Raw genomic sequence first — 16,075 nt, forward strand, 5'->3', positions numbered from 1 at the left:
GTAATTACACTACTACTAGGTATTTATCCAAAAGATAAAGATGTAGTGAAAAGAATGGGCACATACATCCAAATATTCATAGCAGCAATGTCCACAATACCCAAATTGTGGGAGGAGACAAGATGCCCTTCAACAGATGAATGGATAAAGATGTGGTTCATATATACAATGGAGTATTACTCAGCCATCAAAAAGGATGAATACCCAGCATTAACATCAACATGGACAGAACTGGAGGAAATTATGCTAAGTGAAATATGTCAAGCAGAGAAAGACAGTTATCAGATGGTTTCACTCATATGTGGAAACTAAGGAAAAGCACAGGGGAAGGGAGGGAAAACTGAATTGGAAGAAATCAGAGAGGGAGACAAACTATGAAAGACTCAACTCCAGGAAACTAACTGAGGGTTACAGAAGGGAGGACATGGGGAATGGGGTAGCTGGGTGATGGGTATTAAGGAGGGCACATGTTGTGATGAGCACTGTGTGTTATATGCAACTAATGAATCGTTGTTCATTAAAAACTAATGATGTACTATCATTGCACGTAATAATAATAAATAATTTAAAAATAAAATTAATTAATTAAGGGAAAGACACTATTTAAATCAATAAATACAAAAAGGTTTTAAATTTTCTGACTTTTCAACCAGCTACAATAAACATGAATTATTTTATTAGAAAATATAACTGTTACAAAAATTAAAAATAAATAAGTTGCTGCTACAAAACTGCAACATAGCATATAGTTTACTAGTTCTGTTATAGTCAGAAAGATAGGAATGTGTGATAATGTTGATATGGGTGAAGGTAAACAGAACAAAGATGGGTAAAAAGGGTATGAGGGAAAGGAGATTTAGAGAGAGTAAGAAGAGAAAAACAGAAAAAGTGCTTTATTACATGAGTTAGTTATATGAGGTCACCAACAGGAACATATCCTCTAAGGTTCTATAATGAGAACCACCTCATTTGGATGATTTCATTGTCCTGGTGTCTTCAAGCCAGGGGAAAGGAGATGCTTCTCTTGTAAAACACACCATCGGCAAGATTTCGCTGTCCCACCCTGGACCAGAGGAATCGTGGAGTGATGGTCTTCACCTTGGTTGGGGGAGTGCTCATTCTCACTTCTCCACACCTGGATGACAGGAAGCCAAAATGCAGGCATCTGGCAGCCGGCATCTATCACTACCAAAAGGGCTCAAAGACAATGGTCAACTCGGGCTTTTCTTCTTGAAGTGTTTCTAATGCACATTTTGTATCATAATTGAAATACATTTCACATAACCTGTAAGAACAAATTGACAGCCTTGTGTTATATTCTTCAGAGAGCACTCTCAGAGTTTTGCCTTCAAAACCTCATCTCCTTACTTCCCTTAACCTAAGCTCTCCAATGCTACACTTCATGCCTATTGTTTTTATGTTATATTTTTAACCTTCAAGTTTGGAAATATTTAAACATGTTAATTTAGAGAGAATGGTAGTGAATCCCTATGCCTATTACCCAAATTTGACAATTAATAACCCATTGCCAGGGACGCCTGGGGAGTTCAGTCAGTTAAGAATCTGCCTTCAGCTCAGGTTATGATCCTAAGGTCCTGGAATTGACTACCATGTCATCAGGCTCCCTGCTCAGTGAGGGGTCTGCTTCTCCTTCTCCCTCTACCCTCCTCCCCTGCTCATGCTCTTGCTCTCTCTCAATCTCTGTCTCTCCAATAAGTAAATAAAATCTTTTTTAAAAATACATTAAAAAAGATAACTCATGGCCAATCTTGTTTCATCTATCACCCACCAAATGGATTATTACAAACAGCATTGCATGCATCTATAAATGTTGCACTATGTGACACTAAATGAAGGTTTTTAGAAACACAACCACCAATGCCAATATCACACTTAAAAAGTTAACACTGATTCCTTAATATCAATATATGTCCAGTCAGCGTTTAAATTTCCTCGATTAGCTAATACATTTTTTATATTAGGTTCATTTAATCAGGAGCCAAGTAAAGCTCCCACATTGCAACTGTTTTGTATGCCTCTCAAGTCTTCTTTGATATATAATTTCTTCCCTCTTGTCTCTTTTTTTCTTGTTTCCCTTGCAAGTTAGCTAAGAAATCACACCATTTGTCCTGCACCATTTTTACCAATCTTTATTTGGTTATGTTATGGATTTAATGTTTGTGATTCTTCAAAATTCCTATACAGAAGCCCTAATCCCTCATGTGATGGTATTTGAAATGGACATTTGGGATATAGTTAAGGTTAGATGAGGTCATGGGAGTGGGTCATCACAATGAGATCATTCTCCTAAGGTAAGAGATGTGAGGGCACACAGTGTCCCTGTCTCTGTCTCTCTCTTCCACATAAGTACATGGGTAAAAGACAGCCATCTGCAAGCCTGGAAGAAAACTCTCACCAGAACCTGAATTGGTTGGCACTGTGATCTTAGACTTCCCATATTCAAAACTGTGACCAATAAATATCTGTTGCTTAAGGCACCCTGAGCTAATGAGACAGGTTGATTGTATCCAGAGGTTCCTTAGTCAGTTTGAAGCCTATCCCTCATCTGCAGAGTGTCCCTCAGGGCTAGGTCAGTGACTTCAGATACAGCATTTTCTCAGCTTCATCCTGGCCTACACTTCCCTTTTTCATTCTATTTCTCTTCACTCTTAGAATGTTGGCTTTTCCTGCAGTACCTGTGTTCCACTGTCTCTACATAAGGATGCACACTTCTGTTTATTTGAGCCTGCATTCCAACTAGTTCTCAGCCTTGAGGTCATGAACTAGAACAGAAGCCCAGGACTAATAGAATTTATATTATTTGAGTAAGATATAGATAACAAATAAGCAAGAAAGTGATGTAGCAGGTATGTATGATGGTGATCACACTATGGAGGAAAATAAGTGAAAAGGGGGGGAATATGCTGGACTGTTATTTTCAGTAGGATGGTTAGAGACAGACACAGAAGAAAACCTCGAAGCAGAGAATTTAAGGATACATGGGAACAAGACACATGGATATCAAAGGGGAGAGAGGTTCAGGCAGAGGGAACAGGAAATGCCAAGTTCTGGAGGTGACCATATTTTTGGAAAACTACAAAATCAGTGTGTGTGGAGCAGAAGGAACATGGATTAGGAGACAATGAATTTGCAGAAAGAGCAGAGGGTGGATCAAAGGAGGCCTTAGGCATTGCCATGGATTTGTGGATGTTACTTTCAATGTGATAAGGAGTCACTAGAGCACATGGGTAGGAATGATATAATCACTTGCTCCTGTTTTAGCTGCACCCTCCATCTGCCATGGTCAGGATACTAATAGATGCAGAGTAGCCTGGAAGGTGCCATTGGAACAATTCAGACAAGGGGGACAGTGGCTTGAACTAGGGTAGGAGTCAAGAAGCTGGCATGATACAGAAGCAGAACAAACAGGACATGCCAATGAGCTAATGTGCATATAAGAAAGTTGACCTAGATGCACTCCTGGGTATTTACCCCAAAGACACAGATGTCGTGAAAAGAAGGGCCATCTGTACCCCAATGTTTATAGCAGCAATGGCCACAGTCGCCAAACTATGGAAAGAACCAAGATGCCCTTCACGGATGAATGGATAAGGAAGATGTGGTCCATATACACTATGGAGTATTCTGCCTCCATCAGAAAGGATGAATACCCAACTTTTGTAGCAACATGGACGGGACTGGAAGAGATTATGCTGAGCGAAATAAGTCAAGCAGAGAGAGTCAATTATCATATGGTTTCACTTATTTGTGGAGCATAACAAATAGCATGGAGGACAAGGGGCGTTAGAGAGGAGTAGGGAATTTGGGTAAATTGGAAGGGGAGGTGAACCATGAGAGACTATGGACTCTGAAAAACAATCTGAGGGGTTTGAAGTGGAGGGGGGGTGGGAGGTTGGGGTACCAGGTGGTGGGTACTATAGAGGGCACCACTTGCATGGAGCACTGGATGTGGTGAAAAAATAATGAATACTGTTTTTCTGAAAATAAATAAATTGAAAAAAAAGAAAGTTGACCTAGAGTGATGGGGTTTTTTGTTGTTTTGTGGCATTGTTTTGTTTGTGTTTGGCTTGAGCAATTCTCACTGAGTAACCATTGACTTGAGATAAGGAAGAGGCAGAAGAGGGGCCAATATAGGTTTGGATTTGGACATGTAAAGTTTAGCACATTTATTAGACATAAAATGGAAAGGTCAGACTAACATTTTGACATGGAATTCACGCAGGTATAAATTGGCTGGCACAGCATATATATGGTAAAGCCAGAACACTGGATGATATCAACATGGGATAAAGTATAGAGAAAAAAAATAGCTCAATGATTGAGTCCTGGTGTTTCAGCATGTGCAGGTCAAGATGATAAAGAGAATCCACAAAAGGAGACTGAGCAGAAATAGCAAATGAAGGAGAAAAAAATCCAGTGTGGAGAAGGTGTGGCCCCTAAAGCCAAGTGAGGGAAAGTTCTTCTGGCAAGAACGTGATTATCAGGGTTGACAAAGATACAGGACTCACTAGGAAGCTCTTACTGGAGAGGTAATGAATACCAGTGGTATCACCAGTAATGAAACACAACACAATGCACATAAACTGGCTTATAGAATTTCTAATCTTGACATTTCTGGAAATTTCTTTTCTCATTTTCAAATCCTAAGAACACCCCCACTGTGCAAAGACCTTTGCAATTAAGAGGAACCATGGACTGCTCTAGGTCTACAAAGTACCTTTGGTCCCTTTCAGGGTCATATAATTTTATTTGGCCACTTTCACTGGGACTTGGGTTTCTTTCAGGAATATAAATGGAAACTCTTTTGACACCCAACTGAACCTTAATTATTCTAACTGTCTGGATGAAGTTAAATATGTGGTTTGTGAATCATAAAAAAGTCTGCAACAATAGACACAGACCCAACCTCACTCTTTGAATACAAATGAAGCCATCCTGGGTTTTGATAACTCATCAACTTGTCCTTAGTACTCTGAACACTGCCACATAAATCTGTTCAAATCATACTTACTTCAGGCTTTTTAGGAGGCAGCCCTGCTGTTTTAACACTTCACAGAGCAGCATGACCCCTAGATCACCCAGGTCATTACTGCCCAGGCTCAATTCCCGCAGGCTCTTATTGGAGGTCAGAAGTGTGGAAAGATCCCAGCAACAGTGTGAGGTGAGGCTACAGCCATCTAATCTGCAAGAAAGACAGTGATTTAAGGAAAATGTCCCCTTAACTATCCTCCTAGACCCCCCAGATCTCAGCCTGCAATGTTTCAAATGCACAAAAAGCACAGGATTAATGAATTTGGAACAATTTTATGTGCCTGTGCTTATCCTTCTCCTGTTTCAGATGAAGGCATTTTTTTCAGTCTCCTGGATTGTGCAGATCCAATCAGTAATAGTTTGTGAACTGATTTTTCCAAGATTCTATGGCTCTCTCCAAATTTCCCTTAAACACAAGTGCCATATTGCCCCATTCTTTTTTGATGAAATCCAGTTTTTACCTTTATACCACCAAGAAATAGAACTCCTCCCAGTCCCATGATCCTGTAATAAGCCAAATCTTAGGAGACCACCATCACTTCTCAGATAAAAATCATCCCACCATCATTCCCCCCACCTTAGCCACCATGCATCCCCATCACTATAATTAGCTAAGGGACTTACTCCAATATCTGAAGCTTACAGTTGGGGTGCAAGAGGCCTTCACAGAGTAGCTTAACTCCCGTGTCTCCAAGAGAATTGCCCCGTAGGTAAAGGTGTGTGAGCTTCTGGTTAGTGCTGAGCACTGATGACAAAGCTGGACAACAACCTGATGTAAGGCCAGAATTCATCAACCTGGAGAAGGAACAAGGAAATGAGTCCTCAATGTTCAGCCTTTCTTGAACACTGCAAAGCTATCTTAGCACAGGAATCTCATCTCATCTAAAAAGTGCATTCTTAGGGCACTTGGGTGGCTCAGTTGGTGAAGCATCTGCCTTTGGCTCAGGTTGTTGTCCCAGTGTCCTGTGATCAAGCCCCATGTCAGGCTCAGTGGAGAGTCTGCTTCTCCCTCTCTCTGCCCCCCACTCCAAACTGGTTTGTTCTCTCTCTCTCTCTCTCTCCCCCTCTCTCTCTCAAATAAATTAAATCTTAAAAAAAATTTTTTTTAAAAAGCTGCATCCTTCTCCTTCAAGGTCAGGACCCAGCCTCTTGGATATAATCTGAGGAAAGCATGACTCTCTGTCTCTGAACCCATAAGAGAGACAAATAATAGTCACAGTGGCTGCTCTGCTGGGATTGGTGGAAGAGACAGAAAAAGCAAATGGATTCAGATTTCTTACATATTCTTCTTCCATCTTATACATTCTTCTTCCTTCTTACACATATTACCTCTGCCATTCATGCTCTTTGCCACCACACCTACCAGAAATACATCCCAGATTATCCTTCACTGATAATTCCAACAACATTGCAAAGAGTTGCCTTATTGGATTCTCACATTAACTGAGTAAGGCAGCAGTGAAGCTGTAACTATTATGTGTCTTTTGCAGACTAGAAATCAGGTTTATCGAATCCTATGTTTCTCTTAAGTTGAAAGAGCAAGTGTTTAGTGGGAAGAGACATGAATTTAAGCCTTATAGGGCCATCCCTCTTCTGTGGCCCTTCTATCCATATCACCCTTCCTTCTGCACTGGTAGGGGACTCTCAGAGTTTAGAGCTCTAGATTTTTATTACACTCAGTGGGACTAAGAAGTTTGGTGTGCTGCATTGGGGTCAAATTGAATATATTTTCTTACCCAACAGAACATGAGGGTTTTAGGAGAGAGAGCTGCATCCCTCTAGCACAGAAGCTCAGAGGAGGGTATACAGTACACAGAAAGCCACTTATGCTAGGCCTTCAACAAAACCTTGACTTAACAACATCTCATGCAGTCACATTCCTTCCTGAAGGAATTCTTAACAATAACATGTTCATAAGTTCCAAGATGTCTTAGAATCAGGAAAAATAGAAACATAGAAAGTAGCACCAGCAGGTGGTCAAAAGAAAACAGAAGTATTTATCCTCTTACTGGTTTCCATCTTGGCAGTCAGGGATGAATCGTAATTTTAAAAAAAACCTGAATATGCAAGACCAAGAGGGGAATAAATCCCAAGATGGGTGAATTAGAAAAAACAACAACAACAAATAAACAAACAAACAAACAAAAAACAAGACAAGGCTTCTAGTAAGAACTTTATTTCCAGCTGAGAATAATTTCATCAGATGGTCCTTAATTAATGTGCTGAAGGGATTTGCAAGATTATTAGCTATTACGAGCCAAATGTTTGTGTCATATTGAAATCATATGTTGAAATCTTAACCTTCATTGTGATGGTAAGAGTGCAGACTTTAAGAAGTAATTACGTCATCAGGGTGGAGTCTTCATGATGGAATTAGTGCCCTGATAAAACAGACCCCAAAGAGTTCCCTTGCCACTATTGTCATGTGAAGACACAACAATAAGGTGGCTATTTGAAAGCCGGGAAGGAAATGATCTACAGGCACCTTGATACTGGGCTTCCAGCCTCTAGAACTGTGAGTCATGTTTGTTGTTTGAGTCACCCAGACCATGGTGTTTTTGTTACAGCAGCTTGAACAGACAAGATGAAGATGAATAACAGCAAAGATAAAGACCATTCCAGAAAACTGAAGATACTCATCCAAAAAAAAAAAGGAAAGGAAAAATTATTTTGTAAGCTACAAAATAACAAGCTTTGCCATCATTTCCAGAAAATGACAAGAAGGGATTATGAACAGGTGTTTGACTAGCAGTGCACAAAATGGCAGCACAAGGTGGTTTTGTTAAATATAAGTCACATCTCAATTATCAAAATGTTAATTACTATTGAGACTGAGTGGTGGGTGCATGGAGTGCATAATGAAATGTTTAGGCAATCAAACAAGTTCTAGCCAGCAATCCGCTTGATTAGAGGGATGTAACCAACATCACACATCTTGGTCTCAATCAATCCATTTGACTCAGTTCTACATTCACTGAGTAAAGATTTCTTGCCATATACTATATTGTTAAATGATTGTATTTTTAATCACTAATATATGCTTATGTTATAAAAATGTGTCAGAAAGAAAATTAAGTAATAAAAATGCAACAAGTCTGTTTCATTTCTACACAATAATAATATTTGGCTGAAATAATGACTTAAAATGGGATTGTCTCATAGAATTACAACAAAACCAAGATTTAGGTATCATTTTTGTCCTTATTTTTAAATGGAAAAGCTGTAAAATTACTTGAAAAATAAGAAGGAGTTTCCTAGATAGACTATGATGATGGTTGAATAATTTGCATACTAGGCAAAAAGAAAGTGGTAAGCAAAGGAAGGAAGGGTAAAATAGGTCACATTCTTAGAACTAAAAGCTTACTAAATATGACTCAGAATGGAGTGAAGCATGTGGCAGAAGCAATGATCTAAAGCTGATCAGGGACAATTTTGTGTACTATGCTAAGACACAGCAACTACACTTTGACTTCAAAGAACTTTTGAAGTTTGTTTGGTTTTTTTCTTTGTTTGTCTTTGTTTTTGTTTAATTTATTTGACATAGGCAGCTAGAGAAGAAATACAAGCAGGGGGAGTGGGAGAGGAAGAAGCAGGCTCCATGCTGAGCCCGGAGCCCAATGCAAGGCTCAGTCCCAGGACCCTGGGATCATGACCTGAGCCAAAGGCAGACACTTAACAACTGAGTCACCCAGGTGTCCCTTTTTGAAATTTTTTTTGAGAAAAAGTGTGATATTATAAAATCTGCATTTTAGAAAACTCCTCTGGTGTTTTGAAAAAGAAAGAAGCAGGTAAAGGGAACTGAAAGTAAAGATAATCTAGGTTTTTCCTCTGTTTACTGGCTAATCAGCCTTCTGGAAAGTCCCAGTATTCAACAAGGCAGTAAAGAAAGGGCAAGAAGGGGACAAAGGATGACGGTGGAGAGTAAGTTATAAGAATTAAAGAATTTTGCAATTGCTCACTATGAGGCACTTATGTAATATGGGAGGGGGAGCGCAAAATGCAACCAAAAATAGAGGCCTAAAATTCAGGACATGTGGCCATACCTAACAAAATATAAAATGCCTTAAAGGATGACTTCATTAATTACGTTTATAGGTTTCCATCTTAAAAGAAATATCCACACATAAATAAATTTATATATATAAATATATTTTTCATAGTTACTTATAATAATAAAAAAGGAAAAGGTCATCCAAAAGTTTATCATTTGGTAAGAACCTGAATAAATTACTGTAATGTATACTATGTAATATTGTGCCTAAATCTGTAGATCTGTATATGTCAGCATGGTAATAAATTCCTGATAAATTTAAGAAGATATAATAAAAAAGACTCCACAAAAAATTGCTAGAACTGATACACAAATTTAGTAAAGTCACTGTACACAAAATCAGTGTACACAAGTCTGTTGAATTTCTATATACCAATAATGAAGTAGCAGAAAAAGAAATCAAGGAATTGATCCCATTTATAATTGCACCAAAAACAATGAGATACCTAGGAATAATCCTAATCAAAGAGGTAAAAGATCTGAAAACTATAGAATACTTACAAAAGAAATAGAAGAGGACACAAAGAAATGGGGGAAAAAATCCATCTAGTAGACTGGAAGAATAAACATTGCTAAAATGTCTATACTACCCAAAGCAATCTACACATTTAAAGCAACCCCCTATCAAAATAACACCAGCATTCTTCAGAGAGCTAGAACAAACAATTCTAAAATTTGCATGGAACCAGAAAAGAGCCTGAATAGCCAAAGCAATCCTGAAAAGAAAACTTGAAAGCATCGCAATTCTAGACCTCAAGATATATTACAAAGTTGTAGTCAACAAGACAGTAAGATACTCACACAAAAACAGGTGCATAGATTCATGGAACAGAATGGAGAACCCAGAAATTGACCCTCATCTTTATGGTCAACTAATCTTCAACAAAGCAGGAAAGAGCGTGCAATGGAGAAAGATGGTCTCTTCAACAAACAGTGCTGGGAAAATTGGATGGCCACACATAGATGAATGAAACTGGACCATTCTCTTACACCATACACAAAGATAAACTCAAAATAGATGAAAGACCTCAATGTGAGAAAAGAAACCACCAAAATCCTAGAAAGGAAAAAATGAAGCAATTTATTTGACCTCAGCTGCAGCAACTTCTTGCTAGACATGTCTCCAGAGGTGAGGGAAACAAAGACAAAAATTAACCAATGGGACTTCATCAAGATAAAAACCTTCTGAAGAGTGAGGAAACAGTCAAAAAAACCTAAAAGTCAATGTTCGGAATGGGAAAAGATTTGAAAATGATATCTGATAAAGAGTTGGTATCCAAAATCTATAAAGAACATATCAAACTCAATACCCAAATACAAATAACCCAGTTAAAAAATGGGCAGAAGACATGAATAGATATTTTTCCAAAGAAGACATCCAGATCACCAACAGACTCATGACATAGATGTTCAGTATTTCCCACCTTCAGGGAACTACAAATCAAAACCATGATGAGAGCACCCCACACCTGTCAGAATGGCTAAAAAGCACAGAAATCAACAGATGTTGGCAAGCATGTGGAGAAAGGCAAGCCCTCTTATGCTGTTGATAGGAATGTAAACTGGTGTAGCCACCCTGGAAAGTAGTATGGAGATTCCTCAAAAAGTTAAAAATAAAACTACCTTACAACCCCACAATTGTACTTCTAGGCATTTACCCAAAAGATACAAAAATACAGATTTGGGGACAGGTTCAGTCAGTTAAGCATCTGCCTTTGGCTTGGGTCATGATCTCAGAACCCTGGGATTGAGTCCCACATTGGGCTCCTTGCTCATAGGTAGCCTGCTTTTCCTTCTGCCTGATCCTCCCACTGTTTGTGCTCTCTGATAAATAAACAAATAAAATATTTTTTAAAAAATAAAGGAATGTTAGATGGCCCTTAGCTCTATGCTTTGGAGACACTAAAAAAAAAAAAAATACGGATTTGAAGGGGGCATATGCACCCTGATGTTCATAACAGCATTATCAACAATTGCCAAACTATGGGAAGAGCCCAAATATACAATGACTGATGAATAAATAAAGATGTGGGGTATACATATTTACGTACACACACACACACACACACACACACACAATGGACTATTGCTCAGCCATCAAAAAGAATGAAATCTTATCATTTGCAACGATGTGGATGGAGCTAGAGTGTATCATGCTAAGTGAAATAAGTCAGTCAGAGAAAGACAAGTACTGTATGATCTCACTCACATGTGGAATTTACGAAACAATATAGATGAACGTAAGGGGAAGGGGAAAAGAGAAAGGGATGCAAATCACAAGAGATTCTTAACTATAGAAAACAAACTAAGGGTTGATGGAGGGTGGTGGGTGGGGATGGGCTAAATTGGTGGTGAGTGTTAAGGAGGGCACTTGTTTTGATGAGCACTGGGTGTTGATGTAAGTGATGAATCACTGAATTCTACTACTGAAACCTATATTACACTATTGTTAACTAACCAGAATTTAAATTTAAAAATTCAAAAAAAAAAAGGAAGAACAACAACAACTATAACCAACAAACTGGACAACCCAGAAGAAAAGGAAAAATTCTTAGAAACATACAACTCTGAAAAACAATCTGAGGGGTTTGAAGTGGCGGGGGGGGTGGGAGTTTGGGGTACCAGGTGGTGGGTATTATAGAGGGCACGGCTTGCATGGAGCACTGGGTGTGGTGAAAAAATAATGAATAATGTTTTTCTGAAAATAAATAAATTGGAAAAAAAAATTCCCCACAAAGAAAGAGTCAGGAACAGATGGCTTCACTGGTGAATTTCATCAACACTTAAAGAATTAATAGCAAGACTCCTCAAACTTCCCCCCAAAAATTCAGAGAAAGGAATACTCTCAAAGTCATTTTTGAAACTAACATTACCCTGATGTTAACAAACCAGACACTACAAGAAAACCGGAGGTCCATATTCTTCATGAATATAGAGCAAAAATTTTCAACAAAATAATAGTAAACAGAATTCGACAGCACATGTGAAGGATTAATTATGTCAAGTGGAATTTATCCCTAAGATTCCAGGATGGTTTCCACATATGAAAATCAATGAATATAATAAGTAACAGTAATAAAATGAAAGATAAAATTCATTTGATCCAGTGGTGGGTATTATGGAGAGCACGTATTGCATGGAGCATTGGGTGGGGTGCATAAAGAGTGCATTCTAGAAATTTTGAAAAGAATTTAAAAAAGAAATTTAAATTTAAAAAAGAAATTAAAAAAATAAATCTAGAAAGAACAGGAAAAAATTCATTCGATCCTCTTAATAGAAGTGGAATAGACATTTAATAAAACTCAACATCCATTCATTATTAAAACTTTTAACAAATTAAGCATAGAAGGAATGTACCACAACATAATAAAAACAATATATGGTGAGCACAGAGCTAACATCTTGGTCAATGGTGAAAGGTTGAAAGTTTTTTCTCTGTGGTCAGGAACAAAACAAGAGTGCCCATTCCCTACACTCCTATTCAACATAGTCTGGGAAATCCTGGCCAGAGCCAGCAGGAAACAAAAAGAAAGAAATAAAAGTCCTCAGAATTGGAAAGGAGAAGTAAATATGACTTTTACAATTGACTTGATTTTATAGATAGAAAATCCAAAAGACTCAACTAAAAAACAGTTAGATCCTGCACCTCAGTGGCTCAGTGGGTTAAGCCTCTGCCTTTGGCTCAGGTCATAGTCTCAGGGTCCTGGAATCGAGGCCCGCATTGAGCTCTTTGCCCAGCAGGGAGCCTGCTTCCCCTTCTCTCTCTACCTGCCTCTCTGCCTACTTCTGATTTCTCTCTCTATCAAATAAATAAGTAGGTAATTCTTTTTAAAAAAAATCTAATCAATGGATTCAGTAAAGCTGCGGGATACAAAATTAATATACAAAAATTAGTACTATTTCTATAATGAATTATCTGAAAATGAAATTTTAAAAAGTATCTCATTTTCAATAACATCAAAAACAGTAAACTATTTAGGAATAAGTTTAACCAAGGAATGGAGAGATCTCTACTAAAATCTACAAAATTGAAGATGAGACAAATAAATGTAAAGATACCCTGGTTCATGGATTAGAATTAATATTATTGGGGCACCTGGGTGGTGCACTCAATTAAGTGTTTAACTCCTGGTTTTGGTTCAGGTCATGATCTCAGATCCTGAGATCGATCTCTGTGTTGGGCTCCACAGTTAGTGTGAAGTAAGATTGAGATTCTCTTACTTTCCCTCTCCCTCAGCCCTTCCCTCTCATGCTCTCTCAATCAATCAATCAATCAATCAATCAATAATCTTTAAAAAGTAACCATATTAAAAAAATAATTAATATTGTTAAAATGTCCATTCTATCCAAAGCCATCTATAGATTCAATACAATCTATATCAAGACTCCAGTGACACTTTTAAGTGGAAAAAAAGAAAATTCTAAAATTTGTATGAAGCTCAAAAAACTCCCAAATAGCTAGAGTAGTCATGAGAGAGAAGAATGCAGCTATAGGCATTACACTTCCTGATTTCAAATGGCATTATTAAGCTATAGTAATCAAAACAGTATGGTGCTGACATAAAAACAGACACATAGATCAATGGAACAGAATCAAGAACACAGAAATAAAGCCATGTGAATATGGTTAACTAATACTTAAAGTATTAGTATCTAAAGATACTTAGTTACTTAGATAAGGAAGCTAACATTACTCAGTAGAAAAAAGACAATTTCCTCAATAAATGGTACTGAGAAAACTGAATATTCACATGTAAAACAAAACAAAACTAGACCCCTATTTTAAACCATTCACAAAAATTACTCAAAATGAACTAATAATTTAAAATAAGACCTGAAACCATAAAAACTTCTGGAGGAAAATACAGGGAAAAATCTCTTTGACATAAGTCTTAAGAATGATCTCTTTTTAATATGACACCTGAAACACAAGCAATAAAATAAACAAACAAAACAAACAAACAAACAAAAAACATCGAGAATTTCACCAGACTAAAAATCTTCTGCACAGCATGGGAAATGATCAACAAAATGAAAAGGCAACTTACAAAATGGGGGGGGAAAAATTGCAAATGATATATCAGATAAAGGGCTAATATCCAAAGTGGATAAACACCAATAAATATATAAACAATCTGAGGGGTTTGAAGTGGCGGGGGGGTGGGAGGTTGGGGTACCAGGTGGTGGGTATTATAGAGGGCACGGCTTGCATGGAGCACTGGGTGTGGTGAAAAAATAATGAATAATGTTTTTCTGAAAATAAATAAATTGGAAAAAATCACTAATCATCAGCAAAATGCAAATCAAAAATACCAAGAGATTGCCACCTCACACCTGCCAAAATGACTATCATTATAGAGACAAGAGGTAACAAATGCTGGGAGGATGTGGAATAAAGGGAGTTCTCATGCAATGTTGGTGGGAATTCAAATTGGTAAGATCAGTGGAAACCAGTGTGGATGTCAAAAAATTAAGAATACAACTATCATGTTCTACCAATTTCTCATTTGAGTACTTATCTAAAAGAAATAAGATCAGTATATGAAAGATATCTGCACCCCATGTTCATTGCAGCATTATATACAATAGTCAAAACAAGGAAACAACATAACTGTCCATCAGCATATGAATGGATAAATAAGATATGATTGTATATACAACTGAATACTGTTCAACCATAAAAAAGAAATAAATTCTGTCATTTACTACAAGATGGGTGGACATTGGGGAATGCTATACTGAAAGACACAAGTCAGAGAAAAACAAATATTATGATCTCACTTATACATGAAATTAAAAATATTAAAAACTGAAACCACACTTACAGAAAAAGATATCAGATTTGTGATTATCAGAGATGTGGGGAAGGGAGTGGGGGAACTGGATGAAGGTGGTCAAAGGGATAAACTTCTAGTTATAAATAAGTACTGGGGACATTACATAACATAATAACTATAGTTAATACTGCTGTATGGAATACTTCAAAGTTGATAAGAAAGTAAATCTTAAATGTTCTCATTACAGGGAAAAAGCATATTTTTGTAACTAAACGAGGTGACGGATGTTAACTAGACTTATTGTGACGATTTTTACAGTATATGTACATCCAGTCATTATGCTTTAGACCTTAAATTTATACAGTGCTGGGTGTCAACTGAATCTCAATAAAGCTGAAGGAAAATAAATGACTCTTGTTAACCACCCTTTTGTGGATGTTGGTTACAGCAGACCTAGAAAATCAATTTATAGAGTGTATTAAGATAGGCAACTTTTGTAGCAACATGGACAGGACTGGAAGAGATTATGCTGAGTGAAATAAGTCAAGCAGAGAGAGTCAATTATCATATGGTTTCACTTATTTGTGAGCATAACAAATAGCATGGAGGACAAGGGGTGTTACAGAGGAGAAGGGAATTTGGGTAAATTGGAAGGGGAGGTGAACCATGAGATACTATTGACTCTGAAAAACAATCTGAGGGGTTTGAAGTGGTGGGGGGGTGGGAGGTTGGGATACCAGGTGGTGGGTATTATAGAGGGCACAGCTTGCATGGAGCACTGGGTGTGGTGAAAAAATAATGAATACTGTTTTTCTGAAAATAAATAAATTGGAAAAAAATAAATAATGAATACTGTTTTTCTGAAAATAAATAAATTGAAAAAAAAACTAATGATGTACTGTATGGTGACTAACAACATAATTTTAAAAAAAAGAAGTGAAAAAAAATAAAAAATAAAAAATAAAAAAGTTAGGTGAGTGGAACGGTTGCCAAACTGTGGAAAGAACCAAGATGCCCTTCAATGGACGAATGGATAAGGAAGATGTGGTCCATATACACTATGGAGTATTGTGCCTCCATCAGAAAGGATGAATACCCAACTTTTGTGGCAACATGGATGGGACTGGAAGAGATTATGCTGAGTGAAATAAGTCAAGTAGAGAGAGTTGATTATTACATGGTTTCACTTATTTGT

General features: G+C 37.4%; 1 protein-coding gene across 2 annotated transcripts in view; it reads right to left on the bottom strand.

Moving 5' to 3' along the window:
* Nucleotides 1-733: 733 nt before the first annotated feature.
* NLRP3 (NLR family pyrin domain containing 3) overlaps nucleotides 734-16,075 on the bottom strand; it is a 66,295-nt gene continuing 50,953 nt past the window's right edge. For both annotated transcript variants that reach the window (XM_044239181.1, XM_044239172.1), the window contains exons 9-11: nucleotides 5,677-5,847; nucleotides 5,033-5,203; nucleotides 734-1,285 (exon numbers count right to left, since the gene is read on the bottom strand). In XM_044239181.1, the coding sequence (XP_044095116.1) occupies nucleotides 1,186-1,285; nucleotides 5,033-5,203; nucleotides 5,677-5,847 (442 nt within the window). In that variant the 3' untranslated portion in view covers nucleotides 734-1,185. The remainder of the gene's footprint in view (nucleotides 1,286-5,032; nucleotides 5,204-5,676; nucleotides 5,848-16,075) is intronic.

The sequence above is a fragment of the Neovison vison genome, chromosome 1 (genome assembly GCF_020171115.1).
Source record: "Neovison vison isolate M4711 chromosome 1, ASM_NN_V1, whole genome shotgun sequence".
Taxonomy (NCBI): Eukaryota; Metazoa; Chordata; class Mammalia; order Carnivora; family Mustelidae; genus Neogale; species Neogale vison.